This window comes from Chelonia mydas, chromosome 14 (assembly GCF_015237465.2).
Source record: "Chelonia mydas isolate rCheMyd1 chromosome 14, rCheMyd1.pri.v2, whole genome shotgun sequence".
In the NCBI taxonomy this organism is placed as follows: Eukaryota; Metazoa; Chordata; order Testudines; family Cheloniidae; genus Chelonia; species Chelonia mydas.
In genome coordinates this window covers 28,856,165-28,881,971 of record NC_051254.2, presented here as the reverse complement: position 1 = coordinate 28,881,971, position 25,807 = coordinate 28,856,165, and the positions used below count along the sequence as shown (strand labels likewise).

The window sequence follows — 25,807 nt, the reverse complement described above, 5'->3', positions numbered from 1 at the left end:
TAGAGAGAGAATCCAGACAGGAGTCAGTCCCTGTGCCTAGGGGCAAAGGAAACCTCAAAAAGAAGCATGGCAAAAGTGTAAACAAACCAAAGTAGCTGCTGTGGGGATAGAAAATTGCTGAGAGGAATCCCTTCCAGATCCTTCCCCAGAGTAGAGACAGGAGGGGACCAATTCTGCCTCCTCCTCACATCCAGATATGGATGAGGGGATGAGTTACATGGTTACTTGGGCAAACAAGTTTGTTGAAAACCCATGAGTAACGGCTGCCAAGAGGATATAAAAACTGAATCATTTTAGCCAATTACTCACCTGTGTGGGCATCTCTTGGGCTCTCCCTTTCTTTGTACCCTTTGATATCAGAGACCCAAGGCTCCTCCCCTCGTTCCAGCCAGGAGATCACAACAGGTTTGGAAATTGGAAATCCTGCTTGGGGGCAAGGAAACAAGCATTGTTCTTGTTTGTTACGGTCACTGCTATTACTACTCCCAGACCCAGAATCTGAGTCACTCACTCAGAGAGGCTCCTTCCTCTTTCCCCCACCACATACAGAATCTGGGCTATAAATTGCAAATGATCCTCTTGTTTGGAGCAAGACTTCATCCAGTCTGCCTGGGAAATGGCCCTATCTGGTGCCCCTGGGTGGATGAGCAGAATTGCTACACTCTCTAGGTGTCTGGTTTTCAACCTAGGGCTAGTCTACACTAGAATGCTCCATCGGCGCAGCTGTGCCACTGTAGCATGCCGAGTGAAGACACATTATACCGACAGGTGAGCGCTCTCCCATTGGCCTAATTACTCCGCCTCTATGAGAGGCGGAGGCTATGTCAGCAAGAGATGTAGCACTGGTTTGGACAGCACTTAGGTTGATGTAACTTACGTTGCTCCAGTGGGGGTATATGTTTTTCACATCCCTGAGCAACGTAAATTACATCGACCTATGCTGTAGTGTAAACCAGCCCTAAGTCTCCATCACTGCGAATTCCCGGCTCCCACACCTACATACGCCATTCCATCTATGGCACGAGCCAGAAATGGAAGATATTACTTAGATGGGGAGCTCTCTGGGGGAGGTGGGAATAGTCTCTCACTATGTGCTCATGCAGCACCCAGCTCACTGGGGCTGTGATCCTTTACTTGGGCCTCTAGGGAGTGCCCTGATACAAGCAGTGATGACATAAACAGAGGAAACACCGCCCAGGCCATGGAAAGAAGATTACTAGACACCTGCCCCCAGTGGCATGCAGAGAGTAAAGAGCCTCCTCTCATGACGTGATGATGGACTAGCACTAGGGTCCATCCCCATAGTAATCAATAGTCATTTGGTTCTTCCGTGAGACTTGCTTTGCCCCCACAGACACCCAGCTTGCTGAAACCACAGGCCTTGGGCTGGCTCTCCACACCCCCTCAGCCTGCTTCATACACCGCAGACCCAGAGAGGACAGATCTAGAGGAGAAGTCATTCTCCTCTCACCTGGGTTCAAATGCGGGAGACGCTCCCTCCCAATAAATCTCACCGAGGTCATTTGCATAGGTACACCACTGATCAAAGAACTTATTCTTGATGCTTGAGTCCCATTCACTTTAATGGTAGTTAAGTGCATGCTTAGGACTTTGCTGAATAGGATTTTTCTTTTTTCTTTTCTTTTTTTTGTAACTGGTGCCTGAGTCCAGAGACAAGACTAAGAACATATCTGGGTAGACATAGGATCAGACATTTGAGGGCCAAGGGACAATTATAACAACAAGGAGTCCACATTTTCATTCCATGCATCTGAGGGAAGTGGGGTTTTTACCCATGAAAGCTTATGCCCAAATAAATCTGTTAGTCTTTAAGGTGCCACCAGACTCCTTGTTGTTTTTGTGGATACAGACTAACACGGCTACCTCTCTTGTAAGGGACAATTATGTTCATCTAGTCTGACCTCCTGCATGACACAGGCCAGAGAAACTCAATCAGCTATTTCTTTATCATGTTAGCATATAAGTCATACTCTCATAAAGTTTTGCATAGTTCTGTGAAAAGAAATAATGGAAAATTACTACCAGAATAACTTTGTATTGCTAATGGAATTATATCTAGAGTATAGCCTATTTTTGCAGCTACATAGGAAGTTCCAAATACAAAGGTCATACGGTAAACCACAAATCATATAATTAAGTATTGTAATAGCATGTGCTATGTTAAGATAATATGGAAAATTACTTATAGTTAAACTGCTGTGACCATTGCTTCTTTTGTATAAAAGAAGGGAAAAAGTAGAAGACAGTGATCTGACTGGAGACAGTGTCTGCCTGCAAGATGTAAAATTGTGGGGTTTGTAGCTGAGAAGAAATATGACAATCAATTAGAATAGTTGTAAACATGTAGGGTATAAAAATCCACAAAATTGTAACCAGTTTAGAAGAGGATAAGCTGTGAAGCTGTCCACAGAAGGGGATTTACGTTAACCTTTGCCTTTCTGTATTTGTGCTGATCTGTCTTTACTTAATAAACCAAATGAATGTGGCTGTCTGATATCTTGTTGATTATTAATCTAAGTCAAACCCTATTACAAGCAAGCCCATATTTTGTGGTTGAACTTTTAGAACGACATATTTTTGGAATTCTTTAACATTTTTACATTTTTTTAGAAAGATGTCCAGTTTTGATTTCAAGATGTCTATAGATGGAAAATCCACCATGTTTCTGGGTAAGTCATTCTAATGGTTAATTCAAATCACTGTTACGCATTTGTGCTTTATGTCTAGACTGAATATGTCGAGCTTTGGCTTCCCACCATAGGCTCTCATTTTGCCTTTGTTTGCTAGGTTGATGAGACCTCTGCTCTTCCCCAAGTAGGTACTTGTAGACTATGATCAAGTCAACTCTCAGCCTTCTCTTTGCTTAGTTAATTATACTGAGCTCCTTAAGTCTCTTACTCTATAAACTCTTCTTGGAATGTCTAAAAACTGGAGATGAAAATGTCCTAATTCAAAACATGCTGCATTCAACACAGGGGAGTTCTACAGTAGCTCTCATCTTGACAGATAAAGAGGAACTTATCAGAAAACTAAAAAATAGCGATTGCTTCAGGGCAAGTCATAGAATCATTGAAACAGAATCATAGAAACATAGGGCTGAAAGGAATCTCAGCAGGTCATCTGGCCCATCCCTGTGCTGAGGAACAATTAAGTATAGTTAGGCCATCCCTGACTAACCTATTCTTAAAAACCCCCAATGATGGGGATTACAGTAACTCCTTGCTTAATGTTGTAGTTATGATGCTGAAAAATGCGACTTTAAGCAAAACAATGTTAAGTGAATCCAATTTCCCCATAAGAATTAATGTAAATGGGGGGGTTAGGTTCCAGGGGGAAAATTTTTCCACCAGACAAAAAACTATATTTTTATATATATATATATATATATATATATATATATACACACACACACACACAGAGTATAAGTTTTAAACAAACAATTTAATACTGTACACAGCAATGATGATTGTGAAGCTTGGTTGAGGTAGTGAAATTAGAGGGTGGAAGAAGGTAGGATATTTCCCAGGGAATGCCTTACTGCTAAATGATGAACTAACATTTGGCTGAGCCCTCAAGGGCTAACACATTGATGTTAATGTAGCCTCACACTCTACAAGGCAGCACGAATGGAGGGAGGGGAAACCGCATGGCAGACAGAGACAGAGACACACACAGGGAGAGAGAGAGATGCGCATTGCCCCTTTAAGTATGCTGACCGCACTCTAGGTACATTGCCTTTAAAAAAAGAACAGGAGTACTTGTGGCACCTTAGAGACTAACAAATTTATTTGAGTATAAGCTTTCATGGGCTACAGCCCACTTCATCAGATGCATAGAATGGAACATATAGTAAGAAGATATATATACATACAGAGAACATGTATGTTCATTTTCATGTGTCTTGTTCACAACATTCCTGCTAATACATCCCAGAATGACGTTCGCTTTTTTTCCAGCAGTGTTACACTGTTCACTCATATTCGGCTTGTGGTCCACTATGACCCCTAGATCCCTTTCCACAGTACTCCTTCCCAGGAAGTCATTTTCCATTTTGTATGCATGCAGCTGATTGTTTCTTCCTAAATGGAGTACTCTGCATTTCTCCTTTTGGAATTGCATCCCATTTACTTCAGACTATTTCGCCAATTTGTCCAGATCATTTTGAATTTTCATCCTATCCTCCCAAGCACTTGCAACCCCTCCCAGCTTATCATTCACAAACTTTATAAGTGTACTCTCCATGCCATTATCTCAATCATTGATTAAGATTTTGAATAGAAACATATCCAGAGCTGATCCCTGCAGAACCCCACTTGTTATGCCCTTCCAGTCTGACTGTGAATCACTGATAACTACTCTGTTGGAATTGTTTCCCAATCAGTTTTGCACCCATCTTATTTTAGCTTGATCGAGGTTGCATTTCCATAGTTTGTTTATGAGAAGGTCATGGAAGACAGTATCAAAAGCCTTACTAAAGGCAAGATAGACCATGTTGATCACTTCCCCCCATCCACAAGGCTTGTTACAGTGTTAAAGAAAACTATCAGGTTGGTTTAACATGTGAGACTGCTTGAATTAGCTACATCAGATGGCCTTTTTTAGCAAAGTAAGACTTGTCGCTGCTGCAGGTAGTACAATCCTACAGATAGCATTTTCACACACACATGCATGTAAGAAACTGCAGTGTGTAGGGATGTGCTACCCGTGACACTGCTATATATGTGTGAGGCTAATTCCTACAGATAGCAGTTTCTCACATCGTAGGTATGTGAGACTGCTATCTGTAGCAATTTGCAACAAACTATTTTGCCAAGCACTAGTGTCTCAATCCCACTGGGATAACTGTTATCCCCTCTGCCCCTGCCGGGTTTTGCCCTCTGACACACTCTGCCAGTGCCTCACTCCTGGCTTAACTCCGCCTTTCCCCCCCCATCCCTGATTTTGCCATTTAGCCCCTCTCCTAATGCTGCCTCCAGCTGCTTGACCCCCTTGACCAGTAAATTTCCACTCCCTGCTCAGACCCTGGCCACCCCCCTCCTCCGATTCTCCCTTTTTGCCACTTTTTAACCCCTGTCAAAAGCAGTCCATAGAATCTTACGGCTAATAAGGGCAGGGTGAAGGGCAGTGGCTTCAGCAGATGTACTGAGCATGCAGGAGGCACATTCCTATGCAGAGCAATTTACTACACCACACCGGCAACTGGTAGCCTGCTGGGCGGCTGCTGCACAGGGAACTTAGGGGAGTGGGGAGCTGATAGGGGGCCTCTGATCCACCCTGGTTCCAAGTCCCCACCAGCTAGCTGCAATGGGCTGCTCTTCCTGCAAACAGTGGACAAAGCAGGCGGCTGCCAAACAACGTTATAAGGGAGCATTGCGCAACTTTAAACAAGCATCCCTAATTGATCAGCAACGTAACAACAAAACAACGTTAACCGGGATGACTTTAAGTGAGAAGTAACTGTACACAGCTTCCCTATGTAACCTGTTCCAATGCTTAACTATGTTTAAAGTTAGAAAGTTTTTCATAATATTTAACTGAAATCTCCCTTGCAACACACTAAACTGGTTCCTTCTTATCCTACCCTTGGTAGTCATGCAGTACACGTTATCACCATTCTCTTTATAACAGCCTTTTACATATTGGAGATCTGTTATCATTTGTCCCCATTGTCTTCTCTTGTCTAGACTAAACATGCCCATTTCCTTCAACACTGCAAAAATTACCACAGTGTAACAATTTCACCCATCACCTCGAGACAAGAAAAAGAAAAAATGTTTCTGGATCAGGTTCATTAATGTCTTCTGCTTTGCAATTATTATGAGGCAAATAGCCCAAATCATGCCACAGAGAAATTTCAAAAAAGTAAGATGCTAAGGCTAAGAGTTCACTACCCTTTTGGCACTACTGCCGAATTCTATATCTTTTGCAGTGCAGTTTATGCAGATCTTTGGTTGTTACAAATGCAGACTTAAGCCAGAGGTAATGCTCCAGTTTAGCATGGACATTACATGACAATACAGCTCTCAGCAATGCCCAGATTGCATTTGCAAATATCAAACAGAATGAAGTCCAGATCAACAAGATATACATAATTTGTGCTTTAGAAGGGCCATTTCACAAAACTACAATTATCTGGCAAACAGGGTGGATAAAAATCAATGATTTTTTTTAAAAAAAATCTAAAATTGGATTTTTTTTTATTTAAATAGGATTTTTTTGATAAAATGCTTTTTGAGGAAATAGCCTATCTTAATTAAAACTAAGATATCTCATCGTGGAATAGGGATTATAATTTCTAATTCTATAGTATGAGACAATATACTCATTTAATATTTAAGAAAAGTTTTGTAAATGAGTTCCAATAGTTAATGGATTAGGGACCCAATTTTATGGGGCTCCAGGGGCTTCTGTATAGATTATTTAGGTTAATCTTTCTATCTACCCTATGGGACCCAGTGCTCAATCTAGAAGATACCATCAGGGATGCTTAGTTCTGCAGTTCTCAAACTGTGGATTTGTGTGTCCAGAGATAACATGCTTGTTAACAGCAAAAATGTTTTAAATAAATAAATATTAGAGGTGAGAAATAACAGACCTCAACCCTATTGACCCTCTGCACATGTGTGTACACAGACTCGATCCCTTACCTCTCTCTAAAAGTGAAAAGTTTCAAAAAGTTCTGCGAATAGAAGATTGTTGGGGGCAGAATAGATCTGGACAAGGAGAAGGAGTCTGGAGATAAATGTGAGAAGGGAGGGACAAGCAGTAGAAACAAAAGTGAAACTGCTTGAGCAGCATATTCCAGAAGTCTTGAGGTCTTTCTGAGTGTAGCCTTCATTGATTTGACATCTACCATGCCATTCTCTCACTAGAAGGGAAAACCTATAATGGCAGTAGGCCATAAAAGAGACCCAGTTTGGGAATATTTTAATGAAGTTCCTCTACCTGTGGGTAAGACAGGCAAGCATGCAAAATGTAAACAGTGCAGCAAAGAAATGCAAGGCCTGGTTGCCGAAATGAAACAACATCATGAGAAGTGTTCCTTCTCGGGAGGAAGCTGCACTGAAGATGATGAAAGGAACATGTCTGAACATGCAGGGTCTTCAGGCTGGTAAAGTTTTTTATTTCATACCTCCTTCTTAAGGACTGCCTGTCTTCCTTCTGGACTATTCTTGAATTCTCATGTTTGAGCAAAAAATATAGTTATTACTCTATGATACTATCATTTTAGATGCAGTTGTGATAAAAAAATAAATAGCTGAAATAGGCAGTTCCTCCTTTTACAATTTCACCTTTAAAGTAGTACTGAGTGTCAGTGAATGCAATGAGTAATACTAAATGAGCAGTATGGTAATAATAATTAAATAACTGATTGACTTATTTTGTTTAGGAGAATCCATCCTCAACATACAGGATTTTGAAAACTATCCACCTTCAAGATCACCATCATTTTCTATAGTTTCAGAGTTATCTGCCAATGATGGTGTTTCAGTCACATCATGTATGTCACAGAGCCACAGTATATCGCCTGTAGCAAAAAGAAAAAAAGTCTCCGTCATCCAGAAACAACCATAGATAGGCTTGTGATAAGAACCAGCAGATTACAAAAAGAGGTAATTGATGAAAAAATTGCCCGGTTTGTTTATGCAACAAACTCTCCTTTCTGTATGATTGAGAACCCACACTTCATTAACATGGTTCAGTCATTAAGACCAGGATACAATCCACCCAACAGAGCAGATGTCGCAGGCAAATTGCTGGATAAAGTGTATGAAAAAGAAATTGAGCAGTGTGCAAAAGGTCTAGAGGGTAAAATTGTTAACCTGAGTCTTGATGGGTGGAGCAATGTCCACGATGATCCTGTTGTGTGTGCTTGTGTGACAACAGAAGAAGGGAATGGCTTCCTTACAGAAACAACTGATACATCAGAAAATACACACACAGCAGAATACTTACAAGTAGTAGTAGTAAAAGCTATAACAAACTGTGAAAAAAAATTCAAACGTCTAGCACGCAGCTTGGTCTCAGACAATGCTGCAAATGTATCCAAGATGAGAAGAAATTATTTAGAAGCGAGTCCCAAGCTAATAACATATGGTTGCAGTGCTCATTTGATGCACCTCCTAGCCAAAGACTTCAGTGTTCCAGAAATAAAGGCGAACGTTGTTGAAATTGCAAAATACTTCTGTAACAACCACTTTGCAGCAGCTGCTCTGAAAAAAGTGGGAGGACCCAAGCTAACTCTCCCACAAGACGTGCAATGGAACTCAGCAGTGGACTGTTTTGAGCACTATATCTCATGATATATAATCTGATGACAGTTTGTGAACAAAATTGTGAAAAAATAGATGGCACTGTCACAGCCAAAGTTCTCAACCTGGGGCTTAAAAGAAATGTTGAACACAGGCTGAGTGCCCTGAAGCCTATTTCTGTAGCCTTGAACAAAATGCAGGGAAATCGCTGTTTTATTGCTGACACAGTTGAAATTTGGAAGGAACTGAGTGAGATCTTAAAAAGAGAAATATGCAATGACAGAGTTAAATTACAAGCATTAAAAAAAAGAATGGGACAGAGGTCCCAGAGGTGTAACCTGCCCTGGGAATGGTGGGAGAAAGTGAGCTTGTCCCACTTGACAGCCTTGGTTATGGGGAGAACAGCACCGTCATTATGTCGGTGAAACTCCTATTCCATGTAAGGAGTGCAGAGGAGAGAGACTCTCACACATGTGTTGTGGGGGTTTCAGGGACTGATCCCTCTGAAATCTGGGGGACCAATGAAGAACCCTGCACAGAATCAGACCCAGATGCTTTAGAGACCACCAGCCTCTAGTACCTTACCCAGTGAGGTCACAGTCTCATAATTCTCCTGCATGACGTCCCTGTACAGGGCTCTCTGACCCGGGTCCAGCAGAGCCCATTCCTCCTCGGAGAAATACACAGCCACCTCCTCGAAGGTCACCAGCTCCACTGCAGCCATTTCCCTTCTCTGTCTCTTAAGGGGATGGGATGATCTGTAGTGAAACATAGACGTTATTCTGCAGTCTGGCAGGGTGAGAAGGGTGATTGGGGCAGTTTCAGGGGCTCTAGACAATTTCACATCCCAGTTCATCCCTGTCCCTTCCCCTGAAGACAGATGTTCTAGCCTCTGCCATTCTGAGGTGATGCTTCAGCCAAGATTTTCAAAAAGAGCAACCTAAAGCTAGGCTCCTAAATCCGTATTCAGGTCTCTCACTAAGTGGCCTGAATTTCAAAAATGCTGAGCCTCCAAATTTGTGGTTGAATGGCCAGCACAGCTGATCATCGGGCCTCCTATTTAGCTGCCTGAATATGGACTGAGAAAATCAACTTTAAGCTCCAGTGCGTAAAATTCTTGGCCATGGTGACTTAACTACAGCACAGACCCAGCCCCTCCCACCAGGACTAAATCCACAGAGACAATTTTAAACCCTCACAGTAATAGACGTTAAATGAAGGCAACAGGAGCACTCAGATGCTCAAAGACATAAATGTGTGTAAAAAACTTGCAAGATTGGATCTTAAGTATTTAAACTAATTTTCCTGAATGGGAAAAACTCAGCCTGTGTGGGGGATATGTACACTTGGACTCAGAAATCAACCAGGCTGCAGAGAGGAGACTGTTTGAACTAGGAATTCTCTCTCTATCAAATCTGCAGCCCAAGGCATTAGATTTACAATTAGAATTGCTCAGAAATTGATATTTTAATAGTAATATGTGTACTTTTCCCCACCGGCTCTTTCTCAGCTATAAACTACATGGTTTTCCCCCAACTTTCTAAAGTACTCACCCCTGGATGGAGACTTTCAACCCTAAAGATGAACATGGGATTTGCCAGACTGGATCAGACCTGAGGTCCATCCAATAACTGTGAGCATGTTAAAAGCAACTGAAAAAGTCCCTTTACACTGAAATTATGACGCCAACACAGAAGGCTTGGTATACCCTTAAATGGCTGTAGCAGCATGGCTGCATTGCTGCACCAGCACTGCTGTTTCACTTCAGTGCGGACACCACCTATGCCAACAGGAGGGGTTCTCTTGTCAGCACAGGTAATCCACCTGCCCAAGTGGTGGTAGGTAGGTCAGAAAAATTCTTCCTTTTACCTAGTGCTGTCTACATGGGGACATAGGTAATTTTAGCCATGTCACTCAGTGGTGTGGATTTTTAAACCAACCTAATTTTCTAGTGTAGACCAGGTGTGTCAGGGTCAGCGTGTGTTCCTTGCGGGAGACGTGGATTCCCTTCGAACATTCATCAATACATTCATCCAGGACAGAGACTGTCTACCCTAAAGCTTTTAGCTATGCTATGTAGCTGAGGTAATATCTTTTAGTGGACCAACTTCTGTGTATATTGGTATGTATGTATTGGTCCAATAAAATATATTAGCTCACCCACCTTGTCTCTCTAGCACCCTGGGACTGGCACAGCTACAACTACGTGAGGTACCGTAAAGACGAAGACAGTAACGGCCAGACAGTATCAGATCCGAGGTCCGTCTACAAAATTTGAGAATTTTATAAGCAACTGAAAAGGTCCCTTTAGACTGAAATTGTGCAGCGACACTGTCAGTATCACTGTGAGCTCCAGCTGCCATGAAAGAATCCAAGGAGCCGCTGCACATCCCCTAGCAGCGGGGAGACCAGGCAGAGGCAGGAACTGGCTTTTCCCCTCCCTGCTCCTCCCCTTCTCCCAGGAAAGTCAATCTGCCCGGGGTGCTGCAGGAAACGGGGCTGGGCAGGGAGCCGGGAACCTCCCTCCCCACTGACTGCTCCTGCTGCCCCTGCCAGTCTCTGCCCCTGTCTCCCCCCTGTCCCCCCTCCCCTCCCCTCGGGCTGGGAGACTCGGTCCCTGGCCCGGCCCGTTCGCTCTCCTGGCGCTGGCTCGGCTCCTGCAGGCGCTCAGGAGGGCAGAGCCGCGGGGGGGGGGTGAGGGATCAGGGAGGGCAGCAGCTTCGGGACTCGCAGACCCCCGCCCCCCCGGGGCCGTTGGTGCAGAGTCACTTTCCTGCCCGGCCCCAGCCCTTCCCCCAGGTCTCTCCCCTCACCTGCAGGCTCCGGCTCAGGGGCTGGTGTCGGCAGAGCCCGGGGCTGGTTCCAGCCCCCGGAGAAAGTCCCCCCGGCTGGGCCCCGAGGGGCGCTGGGGAAGGGCTCTCCCCGCACGCACCCCGCTGGGGAGCAGCAGCGGCTCAGCCCGGGCTCCCGGCTCACGATGGAGGCGGCGGCAGCGTCTGACCCGGGAAGTTCAGCCCCGGATCTGCGGAGCAGTAACAGCTGCTGAAGCCTCTGCCCTCACTCTGCCCTTGCTACCACCAGACTCTGCTTCCAACTGGGGCGGGGGAATCAGAGGGGCGAGATGGGCACGGCGTGTGCAGGGGGCAGGCGTGGGGCAGGTAGGTAAAATCAGGGACAGGAACTGGGGTTAAGGAGAAGATGTTTTCAGCTCCCCCTCCCCAGGGCTGTGATATTAAAGGCAAAGTTCAGCCCAGTGCCTTGACAGGGCAGATCTTCTCCATTTGAGATGATACACTGAGCTGCCAAATGAGATCCGATTCAGTGAAATATTTGACACACCCATTCTAAACAATTCATAATTTCCATATGTGTTTTTGGTGTTTAATACATTCCTTGTCAGTTGAGGAGCTGTAACATGCAGATACATACAGACTCACAGCAGTTCACTAACTGGATTTGTCTGCTGTTCTGATTGCCTGAACTGGACTCTCTTTCCTGTAATTCACTGTGAATGTAGTTTCAGTCCTTTTAAGTTTTTATTTTAAAAAGCTGTTTTGCTGACTCTTATTGCTTGAATGCTCCATCATTTCTGTGGTGTAATAGTGTGCAGATGGCTGTCATTTAGCTACTTTATGTTCTTAATGGTAAATCATCATGAACAATATAATTATTAAGATTAATTAATATTAAATTATATAAAAGCTTAAGCAATTACATCTCTACATGAATCCGACGAAGTGGGTATTCACCCACGAAAGCTTATGCTCCAATATGTCTGTTAGTCTATAAGGTGCCACAGGACTCTTTGCCACTTTTACAAATCCAGACTAACACAGCCACCCCTCTGATACATCTCTCAGTGTTTCCCAGTATAATACTTTGTGTGTTTTTATTATGATATTGTAACATACAATTATTTTTCTAATTTTGTGGGGAAGGGGGTTCCCCATAGCACTAATTTATTCTTTGTGATGTTATTACTGCAAGACTGACTGAATGTTTGGCTTGTCACCAAATTCCTCCTGTTGCCTTTGATCTAGCAATGAGGACCGTTTCTGTCAAATGTCACCCAGGAGGAGATTCACTCAGAAAGCCGAGGCTGGGCCAGGGACACGGGTGCTGGAGATGTCCCCAGAATCCAGGAGACCCAGACTGGAACTGCTGTAGTGCAGAGCTCCACCACTCAGCATTATGCACTGTATTGCAATAGAATTGTACAGGCACATTTAAACAACTTTCTTCCAGGTATCGGGTGAGTGTTGCCCTGAATGAGAGCTATGAGCGCTCACTGCCTGACCTGCTTCCCACATCCCTACCCCCAGTGTGCTCAGGGTGGCTTTGACACTGCAGACTAAGCTGTGTGAAAGATTTCCCTGAAGTATCAAATCCCACCATTGGCCAAACATGCCACCAACTTGCTTTCCCTTGCTTCTTGGTGCCTTCTCTCCCACCCACTCCACTGTAGCCCTCTCTTCTCCCCTGCTCAAGATAATAGCCCTGTGTTGGTTAAAGAAATGTTATACATTGCAAGACAGTCATGTTTATTGTGGCGGGTGGATACAGAAATAGGAAAAGCAATAGAGAAATTCCTTTGGCTCATAGTGTGATCAATGCCCTGAGCTTTTAGCTCCCTTTACATTCCCAAACACATCCTGTATTGTGAGGCTAATTCCCCAAATCATGCTGCAGAGATATTTCCCAATACATAGAAAATAAGGCATTTGTGACTACCATTAAACACCTAAGGTACAGTCCAATTACTGCAGAAGTTTATTTTGCAGTGATCTTTGTGGTTATCTGTAGGTGTTATAAAAGAGAAATTAATGCACAAGGAAAGATGTATTTTGGCACACATAGAATCATAGAATATCAGGGTTCGAAGGGACCTCAGGAGGTCATCTAGTCCAACCCCCTGCTCAAAGCAGGATCAATCGCAAACTAAATCATACCAGCCAGGGCTTTGTCAAGCCTGAACTTAAAAACCTCTAAGGAAGGAGATTCCACCACCTCCCTAGGTAACGCGTTCCAGTGCATCACCACCCTCCTAGTGAAAAAGTTTTTCCTAATATCCAACCTAAACCAACCCCACTGCAACTTGAGACCATTACTCCTTGTTCTGTCATCAGCTACCACTGAGAACAGTCTAGATCCATCCTCTTTGGAACCCCCTTTCAGGTAGTTGAAAGCAGCTATCAAATCCCCCCTCATTCTTCTCTTCCACAGACTAAATAATCCCAGTTCCCTCAGACTCTTCTCATAAGTCATGTGCCCCAGCCCCCTGATCATTTTTGTTGGCCTCTGCTGGACTCTCCAATTTTTCCACATCCTTCTCGTAGTGTGGGGCCCAAAACTGGACATAGTACTCCAGATGAGGCCTCACCAATGCCGAATAGAGGGGAACGATCACATCCCTTGATCTGCTGGCAATGCTCCTACTTATAGAGCCCAAAATGCTGTTAGTCTTCTTGGCAACAAGGGCACACTGTTGACTCATAACCAGCTTCTCGTCCACTGTAACCCCTAGGTCCTTTTCTGCAGAACTGCTGCCTCACCGCTCAGTCCCTAGTCTGTAGCAGTGTATGGGATTCTTCTGTCCTAAGTGCAGGACTCTGCACTTGTCCTTGTTGACCCTCCTCAGACTTCTTTTGGCCCAATCCCCTAATTAGTCTAGGTCCCTCTGTATCCTATTCCTACCCTCCAGTATATCTACCACTCCTCCCAGTTTAGTGTCATCTGCAAACTTGCTGAGGGTGCAATCCACGCCATCTTCCAGATCATTAATGAAGGTATTGAACAAAACTGGCCCGAGGACCGAACTTTGGGGCATTCCACTTGATACCAGCTGCTAACTAGACATGGAGCCATTGATCATTACCCGTTGAGCCTGATGATCTAGCCAGCTTTCTGTCCACCTTCTAGTCCATTCATCCAGCCCATACTTCTTTAACTTGCTGGCAAGAATACTGTGGGAGACCATATCAAAAGCTTTGCTAAAGTCAAGGAATAACATGTCCACCGCTTTCCCCTCATCCACAGAGCCAGTTATCTCGTCATAGAAGGCAATTAGGTTAGTCAGGCATGACTTGCCCTTGGTGAATCCATGCTGACTGTTCCTGATCACGTTCCTTTCCTCTAAGTGCTTCAGAATTGATTCCTTGAGGACCTGCTCCATGATTTTTCCAGGGACTGAGGTGGGGCTGACTGGCCTGCAGTTCCCCGGATCCTCCTCCTTCCCTTTTTTAAAGATAGGCACTACATTAGCCTTTTTCCAGTCATCCAGGACCTTCCCGGATCGCCATGAGTTTTCAAAGATAATGGCCAATGGCTCTGCAATCACATCCGCCAACTCCTTTAGCACCCTCGGATACTAAAGCAGCGCATCCGGCCCCATGGACTTGTGCTTGTCCAGCTTTTCTAAATAGTCCCGAACCACTTCTTTCTCCACAGAGGGCTGGTCACCTCCTCCCCATGCTGTGCTGCCCAGTGCAGTAGTCTGGGAGCTGATCTTGTTCGTGAAGACAGAGGCAAAAAAAGCATTGAGTACATCAGCTTTTTCCACATCCTCTGTCACCAGATTGCCTCCCTCATTCACTAAGGAGCCCACACTTTCCTTGACTTTCTTCTTGTTGTTAATATACCTGAAGAAATCCTTCTTGTTGCTCTTAACTTCTCTAGCTAGCTGCAACTCTAAGTGTGATTTGGGCTTCCTGATTTCACTCCTGCATGCCTGAGCAATATTTTTATACTCCTCCCTGGTCATTTGTCCAATCTTCCACTTCTTGTAAGCTTCTTTTTTGTGTTTAAGATCAGCAAGGATTTAACTGTTAAGCCAAGCTGGTCACCTGCCATATTTACTATTCTTTCTACACATCGGGATGGTTTGTTCCTGCAACCTCAATTAGGATTCTTTAAAATACAGCCAGCTCTCCTGGACTCCTTTCCCCTTCATGTTATTCTCCCAGGGGATCCTGCCCATCAGTTCCCTGAGGGAGTCAAAGTCTGCTTTTCTGAAGTCCAGGGTCTGTATTCTGCTGCTCTCCTTTCTTCCCTGTGTCAGGATCCTGAACTCGACCATCTCATGGTCACTGCCTCCCAGGTTCCCATCCACTTTAGCTTCTCCTACTAATTCTTCCCAGTTTGTGAGCGGCAGGTCAAGAAGAGCTCTGCCCCTAGTTGGTTCCTCCAGCACTTGCACCAGGAAATTGACAGCTACACTTTCCAAAAACTTCCTGGATTGTCTGTGCACCGCTGTATTGCTCTCCCAGCAGATATTGGGGTGATTGAAGTCCCCCATGAGAACCAGAGCCTGCGATCTAGTAACTTCCTTTAGTTGCCGGAAGAAAGCCTCAGCCACCTCATCCCCCTGATCCGGTGGTCTATAGCAGACTCCCACCATGACATCACCCTTGTTGCTCACACTTCTAAACTTAATCCAGAGACACTCAGGTTTTTCTGCAGGTTCATACCAGAGCTCTAAGCAGTCATACTGCCCTCTTACATACAATGCAACTCCCCCACCTTTTCTTCCCTGCCTGTCCTTCCTGAACAGTTTATATCCATCCATGACAGTACTCCAGTCATGTGAGTTATCCCACCTAGTCTCTGTTATTCCAATCACGTCATAATTCCTTGACTGTGCCAGGACTTCCAGTTCTCCCTGCTTGTTTCCCAGGCTTCTTGTATGTGTGTATAGGCACTTAAGATAACTCGCTGATTGTCCTGCTTTCTCAGTATGAGGCAGGAGACCTCCCCTCTTGCTGTAGATAAATCTCTGCATTAAGGATCTTCGCATAACTGTGTATCATCTTCATATGACTTTGAATTTTGCCTCTTCATATAACCTTGTTTTAAGTCTTTCCATATATAACCTCTATTTTCATACAACTGTAACCCTTCTGCCTGTCAGAGTTGGCAGCAACAAAGGCCGGGTTTAGTATCTAGGGGTTCCATTCCAATAACACAATGCAAAACTGGCTCGAGCCCCCACCCAGTGACCTGGGACAAATATTTACCACCCCCGCTGGGCGCCTCCAAGAGGCAATACTTCCCCTCTCGCAAGCACATAGTCTGAGTGTAGCAAAAAGCCTTTTAATAACAGAGAGAAACAATGTGACATTATGTTGGGGAAACACCACCAACAGGATTCATAACACAAGCCATGAGCAAAAAACCCACCCCAAGCAAATTGGGGCATGTCCTTTCCCTTTGGTTCTTGAGTCCAGCAACCCAAAACCACCCAAAGTCCCAAAAGTCCAATGACCCAAAAGTCTCTGTCCTTGGTCAGGGCAGCCCCAGAGTTCGAAAGTTTATCTGCAGAGTTTTACCTCCCAACCTGGGTGGAGATGCGGGGGGGGGGGCGCTAAGGGGCACCTTACATGGTCCAAAGCTGATGGCCCCTCCTCTCCATGGGGCTCCACTCTGCCAGTTGCCCCATGAGCTGCTCTAGGCATCCGACAAGCTGCTCTGCTCACCGTCCCGCAAACTGCTCTGCTCCACAAGCCGCTCTGCTCTGCTCGCTGTCCCACAAACTGGATAGCATCCACTTTGGCCTGTAGGGGGCTGATAGTTCCTTGACCCACCTGGTGTCCAAGGTAAGTCACTCTGTTTAGGCCTATTTGACACTTCTTAGCCTTAACAGTTAGTCCTGCCTCCCTTATGCGCTCAAGGACTTTTTGTAGATGTTCCAGGTGTTCTGCCCAGGAATCCGAAAATATGGCCACATCGTCAAGGTAGGCGACTGCATATTCTCTTAATCCCACTAGGAGACCATCTACAAGTCTTTGGAAGGTGGCGGGTGCATTTCGCAACCCGAAAGGGAGGACATTAAATTCATGCAGCCCGAGATGTGTGCTGAAGGCTGACCTTTCCTTGGCGGATTCATCTAGCGGTACCTGCCAGTACCCCTTGGTTAAGTCCCAAGTAGAGATGAACTAGGCCCGCCCCAGTTTCTCTAATAGTTCATCTGTGCGTGGCATCGGATAGTTGTCTGGGCGAGTTACAGCATTTAGCTTTCGGTAGTCCACCAAAAACGTATCTCCCCATCTGGTTTGGGAACTAGAACCACTGGAGATGCCCATGCACTTCCAGGGGGCGGATTACACCCATCTGTAACATATCCTGGATCTCCCGGTCTATAGCAGTTTTAGCTTGAGGAGACACCCGGTAAGGTTGGACTTTAATTGGGTGAGCATTACCTGTGTCAATGGAGTGGTATGCCCGTTCAGTCAGTCCTGGGGTGGCTGAGAATGTCGGCGTGTAGCTAGTGCACAGCTCTTTGATCTGCTGTCGCTGCCTATGCCCAAGGGTCATGGAGAGGTTCACCTCTTCCATGCCATGAGCACTTCTCCCTTCGTAGTAGACACCTTCAGGCCACTCAGCGTCGTCTCCTCCCTGGGCTGTAAACTGACAAACCTTTAATTCTCTGGAATAAAAGGGCTTTATAGAATTAATATGGTACACCTTAGGCTTTCGGTTGGAGGCGGGGAATGCTATGAGATAATTAACAGCTCCCAGGTGCTCCTGGACCGTGAATGGCCCTTCCCACGATGCTTCCATTTTATGGGCCTGGAGCGCCTTTAAGACCATGACCTGGTCCCCTACTTTGAAGGAACGCTCTCTGGCATGTTTATCATACCAGGCTTTTTGCTCTTTTTGCGCATCCTGTAAGTTTTCTTTAGCAAGGGCTAAAGAGGTTCGGAGGGTGTTTTGTAGGTTGGTTACAAAGTCCAGAATGTTAGTTCCTGGAGAAGGTGTAAATCCCTCCCATTGCTGCTTCACCATCTGTAATGGCCCCTTAACCTCACGGCCATATACAAGTTCAAATGGGGAAAACCCTAAACTGGGATGTGGTACAGCTCTGCAGGCAAAGAGCAACTGCTGCAACACTAGGTCCCAATCATTGGAGTGCTCATTTACGAATTTACGTATCATGGCCCCCAAAGTTCCATTAAACTTCTCCACCATGCCATTTGTTTGATGGTGGTAAGGAGTGGCAACCAAGTGATTTACCCCATGAGCTTCCCAAAGGCTTTCCATAGTTCCTGCCAGGAAATTAGTCCCCACATCTGTGAGGATGTCGGAGGGCCAACCTACCCTGCCAAAAATGTCTTCTAGTCCCTGGCACACGCTTTTAGCCCTGGTGTTGCTTAGAGCTACTGCTTCCGGCCATCGGGTGGCAAAATCCATGAAAGTCAGTATGTACTGCTTTCCTCTGGGTGTCTTTTTCGGAAAAGGACCCAGAATATCCACAGCTACTCGCTGAAATGGAACTTCAATGATAGGGAGTGGCTGGAGAGGGGCTTTGACTTGGTCTTGGGGTTTTCCCACTCTTTGGCATACTTCACAAGACCGGACATAGGTAAAAACATCCTTGTCCATTCCCTCCCAGTGGAATGACTCCCCCCAAATGGTCTTTGGTCCTGTTCACCCCAGCATGGCCACTAGGGTGATCGTGGGCTAAGCTCAAGAGCTTGGCCCGGTATTTAGTTGGAACTACCAACTGTCTCTGAGGATGCCAGTCTTCCTGGTGTCCACCAGAAAGAGTTTCCTTGTATAAAAGTCCTCTTTCTACAACAAACCTGGATCGATTAGAAGAGCTGAGAGGCGGTGGGTTGCTCCGTGCCGCTGTCCAAGCTCTCTGGAGGCTTTCGTCTACTTCCTGTTCGGTCTGGAACTGTTCCCTTGATGCTGGAGACATCAGTTCCTCATTGGATTGTGGACCTATGCTTGGTCCCTCTGGAAGCTATGTAGGGGATGGGGCTGTTTCCGTTGACTGTGAACCGCTCTCCGCTGGGACACTCTGTTGGGGTTCAGGCTCTGGCTGAGTCTCTTGTGTAGGGTTATGGGCTGCTGCCAGTTCAGGTTCGGTGGGGCCCTCTGGTGTTGAGGTTGCAAGTACTGGATTCAGTGCTGGCAGTGGGTCCGGTTCTGGGACTGGTTCCGTCTGGGTCTCTGGGACTGGATCCACTACTGCTGTTGCAGACGTTGTCCTGGGGTCCGGGTCCATCACCTCTGACCAGGTCCTGATAGAAGTTTCCGGAACAGAGTTAGGCCTCATGGCTTGTTTAGCCTGGCTGCGGGTGACCATTCCCTCCCTCTTGGCCCGCTTCACATGATTGGCCAAGTCTTCCCCCAACAGCATGGGGATGGGATAATCATCATAGACTGCAAAAGTCCACATTCCTGACCAGCCCTGGTACTGGACAGGCAACTTGGCTGTAGGCAAATTGAAAGAGTTGGACTTGAAGGGTTGAATCGTCACTTGGATCTCTGGGTTGATTAAATTGGGGTCCACTAAGGAAGCATGGATAGCTGACGCTTGTGCTCCGGTGTCCCTCCACGTGGTGACCTTCTTCCCGCCCACACTCACAGTTTCCCTCCGCACCAAGGGTATCTGGGAGTTATCTGGGCCTGCGGACCTCTGGTGTTATTCCAGTGCAATGAACTGTAATCTGTTGGGGTTCTTGGGGCAGTTGGCCTTTACGTGCCCCAGCTCGTTACATTTAAAACATCGTCCAGCTGACGGGTCACTGGGGCGAGGTGGGTTGCTGGAGAACGGGGTGGTGGGATGATAAGGGGTCTAGAGGGTTCTTTGGGAGGTAGGTGGGGCTTTGGGCGGCCCCCTGTAATAGGGTGTGGTCTGGGGCTATCCCTTCTGGTCTCCGCTCCAACTGCGACCAGTTTTCTTCTTCTCTGCCACCTCCACCCATCTGGCTCCAATCTCTCCTGCCTCGATTACAGTTTTGGGCTTCCCATCTAGGATGTATCTTTCTATTTCCTCAGGAACACCCTCTAAGAATTGTTCCATTTGCATTAGGAAGGGCAAATTTACTGGAGATTCAACACTTGCTCCTGATATCCAGGCATCCCAGTGTTTCACAATGTGGTAGGCATGTCGGGTAAATGACACGTCTGGTTTCCACCTTAGGACTCTGAACGTCCGACAAGACTGCTCGGGTGTTATCCCCATTCTGACTCTCGCCTTGGATTTAAACAATTCATACCTGTTCATGTGTTCTTTAGGCATTTCAGCCGCCACCTCAGCTAAGGGTCCACTGAGCTGCGGCCTCAGCTCTACCATGTATCAGTCAGTAGAGATGGCAGGCCCTTTCGAAGTTTTCTAAGAAGGCTTCAGTATCATCGCCTGCCTTGTAGGTGGGGAACTTTCTGGGATGGAAAGTGGTACCTGGAGAAGGATTGCTAGGGTTTGTTAGTATATTCTGCTGAGCCTTTATCTTCTCCATCTCCTCCACATGCTTCCTCTCTTTTTCCTTCTCCTCCAGTTTTTTGTCTTGCTTCCATAGCTCTCCTGTGAGCAGCCGCTTGGTGTTGTTCTGCCTCTTTCGCTGCCTCCCTTTCTTTGTCCTTTGCCTCCATCTTTTTGTCACTTGCCTTCATTTCTCTGTCCCTTGCCTCCATCTCTTTGTTCCTTGCCTCCATCTCCCTCCTGTGGGCAGCCTCCTGTACCTCCTTCTCCATCTGCAGGAGTTCTATCTGTCTTTCATGTTCCTTTTGTTTTTCAGCAGCCTCAAATCTGGCTAATTCCAGCTTTTGTTGAGTCGTGGAGCCTGTCATTCTAACCTCTCTGTTTTTAACTAACTTTACACCCGAGGTTTAGAAATAAACAAACAAAACTTGGCTGTAAAATTTTGCTGTGCTGGAATAGGATACCTATTCTCTGATAGTGATTGTCAGCCTACAGAAAAGGACAATTCCCTTTGTCTCTGCTCTGGCCCCAAATCAAAGCAAAAAACCTCCAACTACTTGGAAACCTGCTTACCAGCAGCCCAAAGGAAAAAAAATTCCTTTTCAAACCTGTGCTCCTTGAAAAAAAAAAATCAAAATCCTAAAAAAAAACAAAACCCTGCCACTTTTGTCTCCAGGCAAATGGGTAGAACACCCCCCCTATTTACTTTTAGGGGGAAAAAAACCTATGGTTTGCGAAGACTGTGAATTTCCCTGCAGGAGATTAACTACTCTGCCTCCAGGCAAAGAAAACCTGCAATTCACAAAGATAATCCCCTTTTGTCTCTGCTCTGGCCCCAAAACAGAGAAAAAAACTAGCTGCTTTCAGCTGGACCTCCTTTCCAGCAGCCCCAAAGGAAAAAAAAATTTCCTTTTTAAAATCTGTTTTTCTGGTTCAAAAAATCTCAAACTGATCTCAAAAGGATTTCAGATTAATCCCACCACTCTGCCACCATATCAAGGTTCCTTCCCCACTATGAACTCTAGGGTACAGATGTGGGGACCTGCATGAAAACCTCCTAAGCTTACTTTTACCAGCTTAGGTTAAAACTTCCCCAAGGTACAAATTAATTTTACCCTTTGCCCTTGGATTTCCACTGCCACCACCAAACTTTATCTGGGTTTACTGGGAAACCTAGTTTGGACATGTCTTTCCACCCCAAAATCCTCCCAACCCTTGCACCCCACTTCCTGGGTAAGGTTTGGTAAAAATCCTCACTAATTTGCATAGGTGACCACAGACACAAACCCTTGGATCTTAGAACAATGAAAAAGCATTCAGTTTTCTTACAAGAAGACTTTTAATAGAAGTAAAGGAATCACATCTGTAAAATCAGGATGGTAGATACCTAACAGGGTAATTAGATTAAAAACATAGAGAATCCCTCTAGGCAAAACCTTAAGTTACAAAAAAGGTACACAGACAGGAATAGTCATTCTATTCAGCACAGTTCTTTCCTCAGCCATTTAAAGAAATCATAATCTAACACATACCTAGCTAGATTACTTACTAAAAGTTCTAAGACTCCATTCTTGTTCTGTCCCCGGCAAAAGCAGCATACAGACAGACACAGACCCTTTGTTTTTCTCCCTCCTCCCAGCTTTTGAAAGTATCTTGTCTCCTCATTGGTCATTTTGGTCAGGTGCCAGAGAGGTTACCTTTAGCTTCTTAACCCTTTACAGGTGAGAGGATTTTTCCTCTGGCCAGGAGGGATTTTCAAGGGGTTTACCTTGATATTTATATTTATGACAAGCACCATGATGCCACATTGCCAGGGCCCCTGCTTTGAGAGAAGTCTGTGTCCATGTCCTCATCACTCACATTACCGTGCTGACATCGCTTACTCGCCCGGTATCGCTTTGCCAGGTTCCAGTGCTGCATATACTGCTGGATAATGTGTGTGGTGTTTAATGTGCTCCTAATTGCCAAAGTGATCTGAGCGGGCTCCATGCTTGCCGTGATATGGCGTCTGCACAGAAAAAAGGCACGGAACGATTGTCTGCCATTGCTCTGACGGAGGGAGGAGCGACTGACGACATGGCTTACAGGGTTGGCTTACAGGGAATTAAAATCAACAAAGGGGGTGGCTTTGCGAGAAAGTGAATGGCCCCCTCAAGGATAGAACTCAAAACCTCAAGGATAGAACTCAAAACTGGGTTTGGCAGGCCGTTGATTTCACAGAGGGAAGGAGGAAGGGAGGAGAAAATGAATACAAAACAAATCTGGTCTATTTCTTGTTTTGAGCCACTTCATCTATCTTTATACATCTTGCTGGCAGCAAACTGTGCAGTACGACCACTAGCCGTCATCATCTCCTGGGTGCTCGGCAGAAGACGGTGCAGTATGACGACTAGCCATCATCTTCTGCTGGCTGGAGACTAAAAGAAGTGCACTGCCAGTAGGACTGAATCGCCACGAGACGAAACTTAAAAGGGAAATGACCTGGCTGAGTCACTCCCATGTTTTTCCAGGCGTCCGATTAAAAGAGCACCCAGGACTACGTCGATGACGGCTACCAGTCATACTGCACTGTCTGCTGCCAAAAGGCAATTAACTGCTGCTGTGTAGCAATGCCGTACCATGTCTGCCAGCACCCAGGAGACATACGGTGACAGTTAGCTGAGCGGGCTCCATGCTTGCCATCGTGTGGCATCTGCACAGGTAACTCAAGAAAAAAGGCGCAAAACGATTGTCTGCCCTTGCTTTCACGGAGGGAGGGAGGGAACGGGGGCCTGACGATATGTACCCAGAACCACCCATGACAATGTTTTAGCCCCATCAGGCACTGGGATTTCTACCCAGAATTCAGATGGGCAGTGGAGACTGCGGGAACTATGGGATAGCCACCCACAGTGCAACGCTCCGGAAGTCGACGGTTGCCTCGGTACTGTGGACACACTCCGCCGACTACATGCACTTAGAACACTTGTGTGGCGACACACACAATCAAATGTATAAAACCGCTTTCTACAAAACCGACTTCTATAAATTCGACCTAATTTAGTAGTGTAGACATACCCGGAGTGTGCTTGTGTGTGTATGTGAGTGCATGAGTGTCATAAATATAAAGGGAAGGGTAAACACCTTTAAATCCCTCCTGGCCAGAGGAAAAACCCTTTCACCTGTAAAGGGTTAAGAAGCTAAGATAACCTCGCTGGCACCTGACCAAAATGACGAATGAGGAGACAAGATACTTTCAAAGCTGGAGGGGGGGGGAACAAAGGGTTCTCTCTGTCTGTGTGATGCTTTTGCCGGGACCAGAGCAGGAATGCAGGTCAGAACTCCTGTAAAAAGTCAGTAAGCAATCTAGTTAGATGTGCATTAGATTCTGTTTTGTTTAAATGGCTGATAAAATAAGCTGTGCTGAATGGAATGTATATTCCTGTTTTTGTGTCTTTTTGTAACTTAAGGTTTTGCCTAGAGGGATTCTCTATATTTTTGAATCTGATTACCCTGTAAGGTATTTATCATCCTGATTTTACAGAGGTGTTTCTTTTACTTTTTCTTTAATTAAAATTCTTCTTCTAAGAACCTGATTGTTTTTAAGATCCAAGGGTTTGGGTCTGTGTTCACCTATGCAAATTGGTGAGGATTTTTATCAAGCCTTCCCCAGGAAAGGGGGTGTAGGGCTTGGGGGGATTTTTTTGGGGAGAAGACTTTCCAAGTGGGCACTTCCCCTGTTATTATTGTTAGACACTTTGGTGGTGGTAACATTTAACCTAAGCTGGTAAGAATAAGCTTAGGGAGTCTTTCATGCAGGTCCCCACATCTGTACCCTAAAGTTCACAGTGGGGAAGGAACCTTGACAATGAGTGTAATATATATCATACCCATATGATACAGTGTTGATTGATACATGTATTACCAATAAATGTTCAGTACTTTAAGTACAACATTGCGCTCTCCTGCTCGTGCTTCCTCCTGGCATCCCACTTTCCCACTTACCTCAGGGCTTTGGTCTCCTTCCCCCAGTGAACGTAGTTTAAAGCCCTCCTCACTAGGTTAGCCAGCCTGCTTGCAAAGATGTTCTTCCCTCTCTTCGTTAGGTGGAGCCTGCCTCTTCCTAGCAATCCTTCTTCTTGGAACACCATCCCATGGTCAAAGAATCCAAAGCCTTCTCTTCGAAGGCTTTCCCAGAACTGCAATGTAGCGGATGTTTCCCTTCCACTCCTGTGTCAGCAGAGAGGGGGAAGGCACCTGTGATGTTGGTAGACCAGGTGCCATCTCTTTCCAAGGCTGTAGGCATCAGCTGAACACTGGCAAATCATAGCTGAAAACCAGATCAGCTCACTTGTATGTCAGTATTGTTCAAGATCGGTGTTAGGCTTGTAAGGATGGTTTAGTGCAAAGGTTCTCAAACTGTGGTCCGTGGACCACCAGTGGTCCATGAACTCCATTCAGGTGGTCCACGGATAGTTCCCTCTAAGGTGAGCACCCGGGTGGCTGCACACAAGAGAATGAAGGGCCACCCACCTAATTAGTGGAGCCACGCAGGCATGGCTCCACTAATTGGGTGCCTGGACCCTGGAGAAGATGCACATGTAAAGTGAGGTGGTGATCTTGGGGGGAATAGGAGGTAGATGGGAGGGGGCAGTGGGGTGAGAAGAGCGGGTGGGGTGAATTTGGGACATGCAGGGCTGCAGTGGCCAGAGAAAGAGGTGACTTTCCACAGCTCCAGGGCTGCAGCTGCAGGGGAGAGATGGCCCTCCTTCCCAGCCCAGCTCGATGGCTCCCGCAGCGGGGGAGAAAGGGCACATCCATCACATTAGAAAGGTAAGACTACTGATATTAAAATATGAGTTGTGCACTTTTATTTGTAGAAAAAAAACATTAATTATTATTCGGTCTTTTTATATAGTGCTTTTGTTCAAGGTGCTTTACAATGGTATAAACAACAATGGTACAATGTTTGTACAATGGTACAAACAACATTTGGAAAGATCATTAAGTGGCCTACCGAGACCCTCAGCAATTTTCAAATGGTCTACAAAAAAAGTTTGAGAACCACTGGTTTAATGTTTAGACTCTGTAAGATGCTTATAGTTTCTGCATACATTAGTCTTACTTATAATTTCTGTATAAGGTAATATGTAAGTTTTGCTTTATAACTGTAAAAATGCCCGCTCTGAACTTGTGAACCCAGGCAGGAGGAGTGGTTTCCCCACCCATGAAGAAGGACTATAAAAACTAACTGGGCCATTGTGATACAAAGACTGGGTTGATGGTCCTCTTACATCCAGGAAGGTGCTATGTGCAAGAAAGCTCATCCCATCAGCTTCAATTCTGGAAG

The 25,807-nt window shown here is 45.6% G+C and overlaps 2 protein-coding genes across 3 annotated transcripts in view; both read right to left on the bottom strand.

The window, feature by feature from the left end:
• Positions 1–11,348, bottom strand: part of LOC114018318 (zinc finger protein OZF-like) — a 139,012-nt gene extending 127,664 nt beyond the window's left edge. For both annotated transcript variants that reach the window (XM_043528755.1, XM_043528754.1), the window contains exon 1: positions 11,087–11,348. The gene's annotated coding sequence lies outside the window, so the exon portion shown is untranslated. The remainder of the gene's footprint in view (positions 1–11,086) is intronic.
• LOC102941353 (zinc finger protein 3) overlaps positions 1–25,807 on the bottom strand; it is a 47,317-nt gene that overhangs the window by 4,891 nt on the left and 16,619 nt on the right. The window contains exons 4-5 of the mRNA XM_043528792.1: positions 8,859–9,062; positions 310–426 (exon numbers count right to left, since the gene is read on the bottom strand). Of these exons, the coding sequence (XP_043384727.1) occupies positions 310–426; positions 8,859–9,062 (321 nt within the window). The remainder of the gene's footprint in view (positions 1–309; positions 427–8,858; positions 9,063–25,807) is intronic.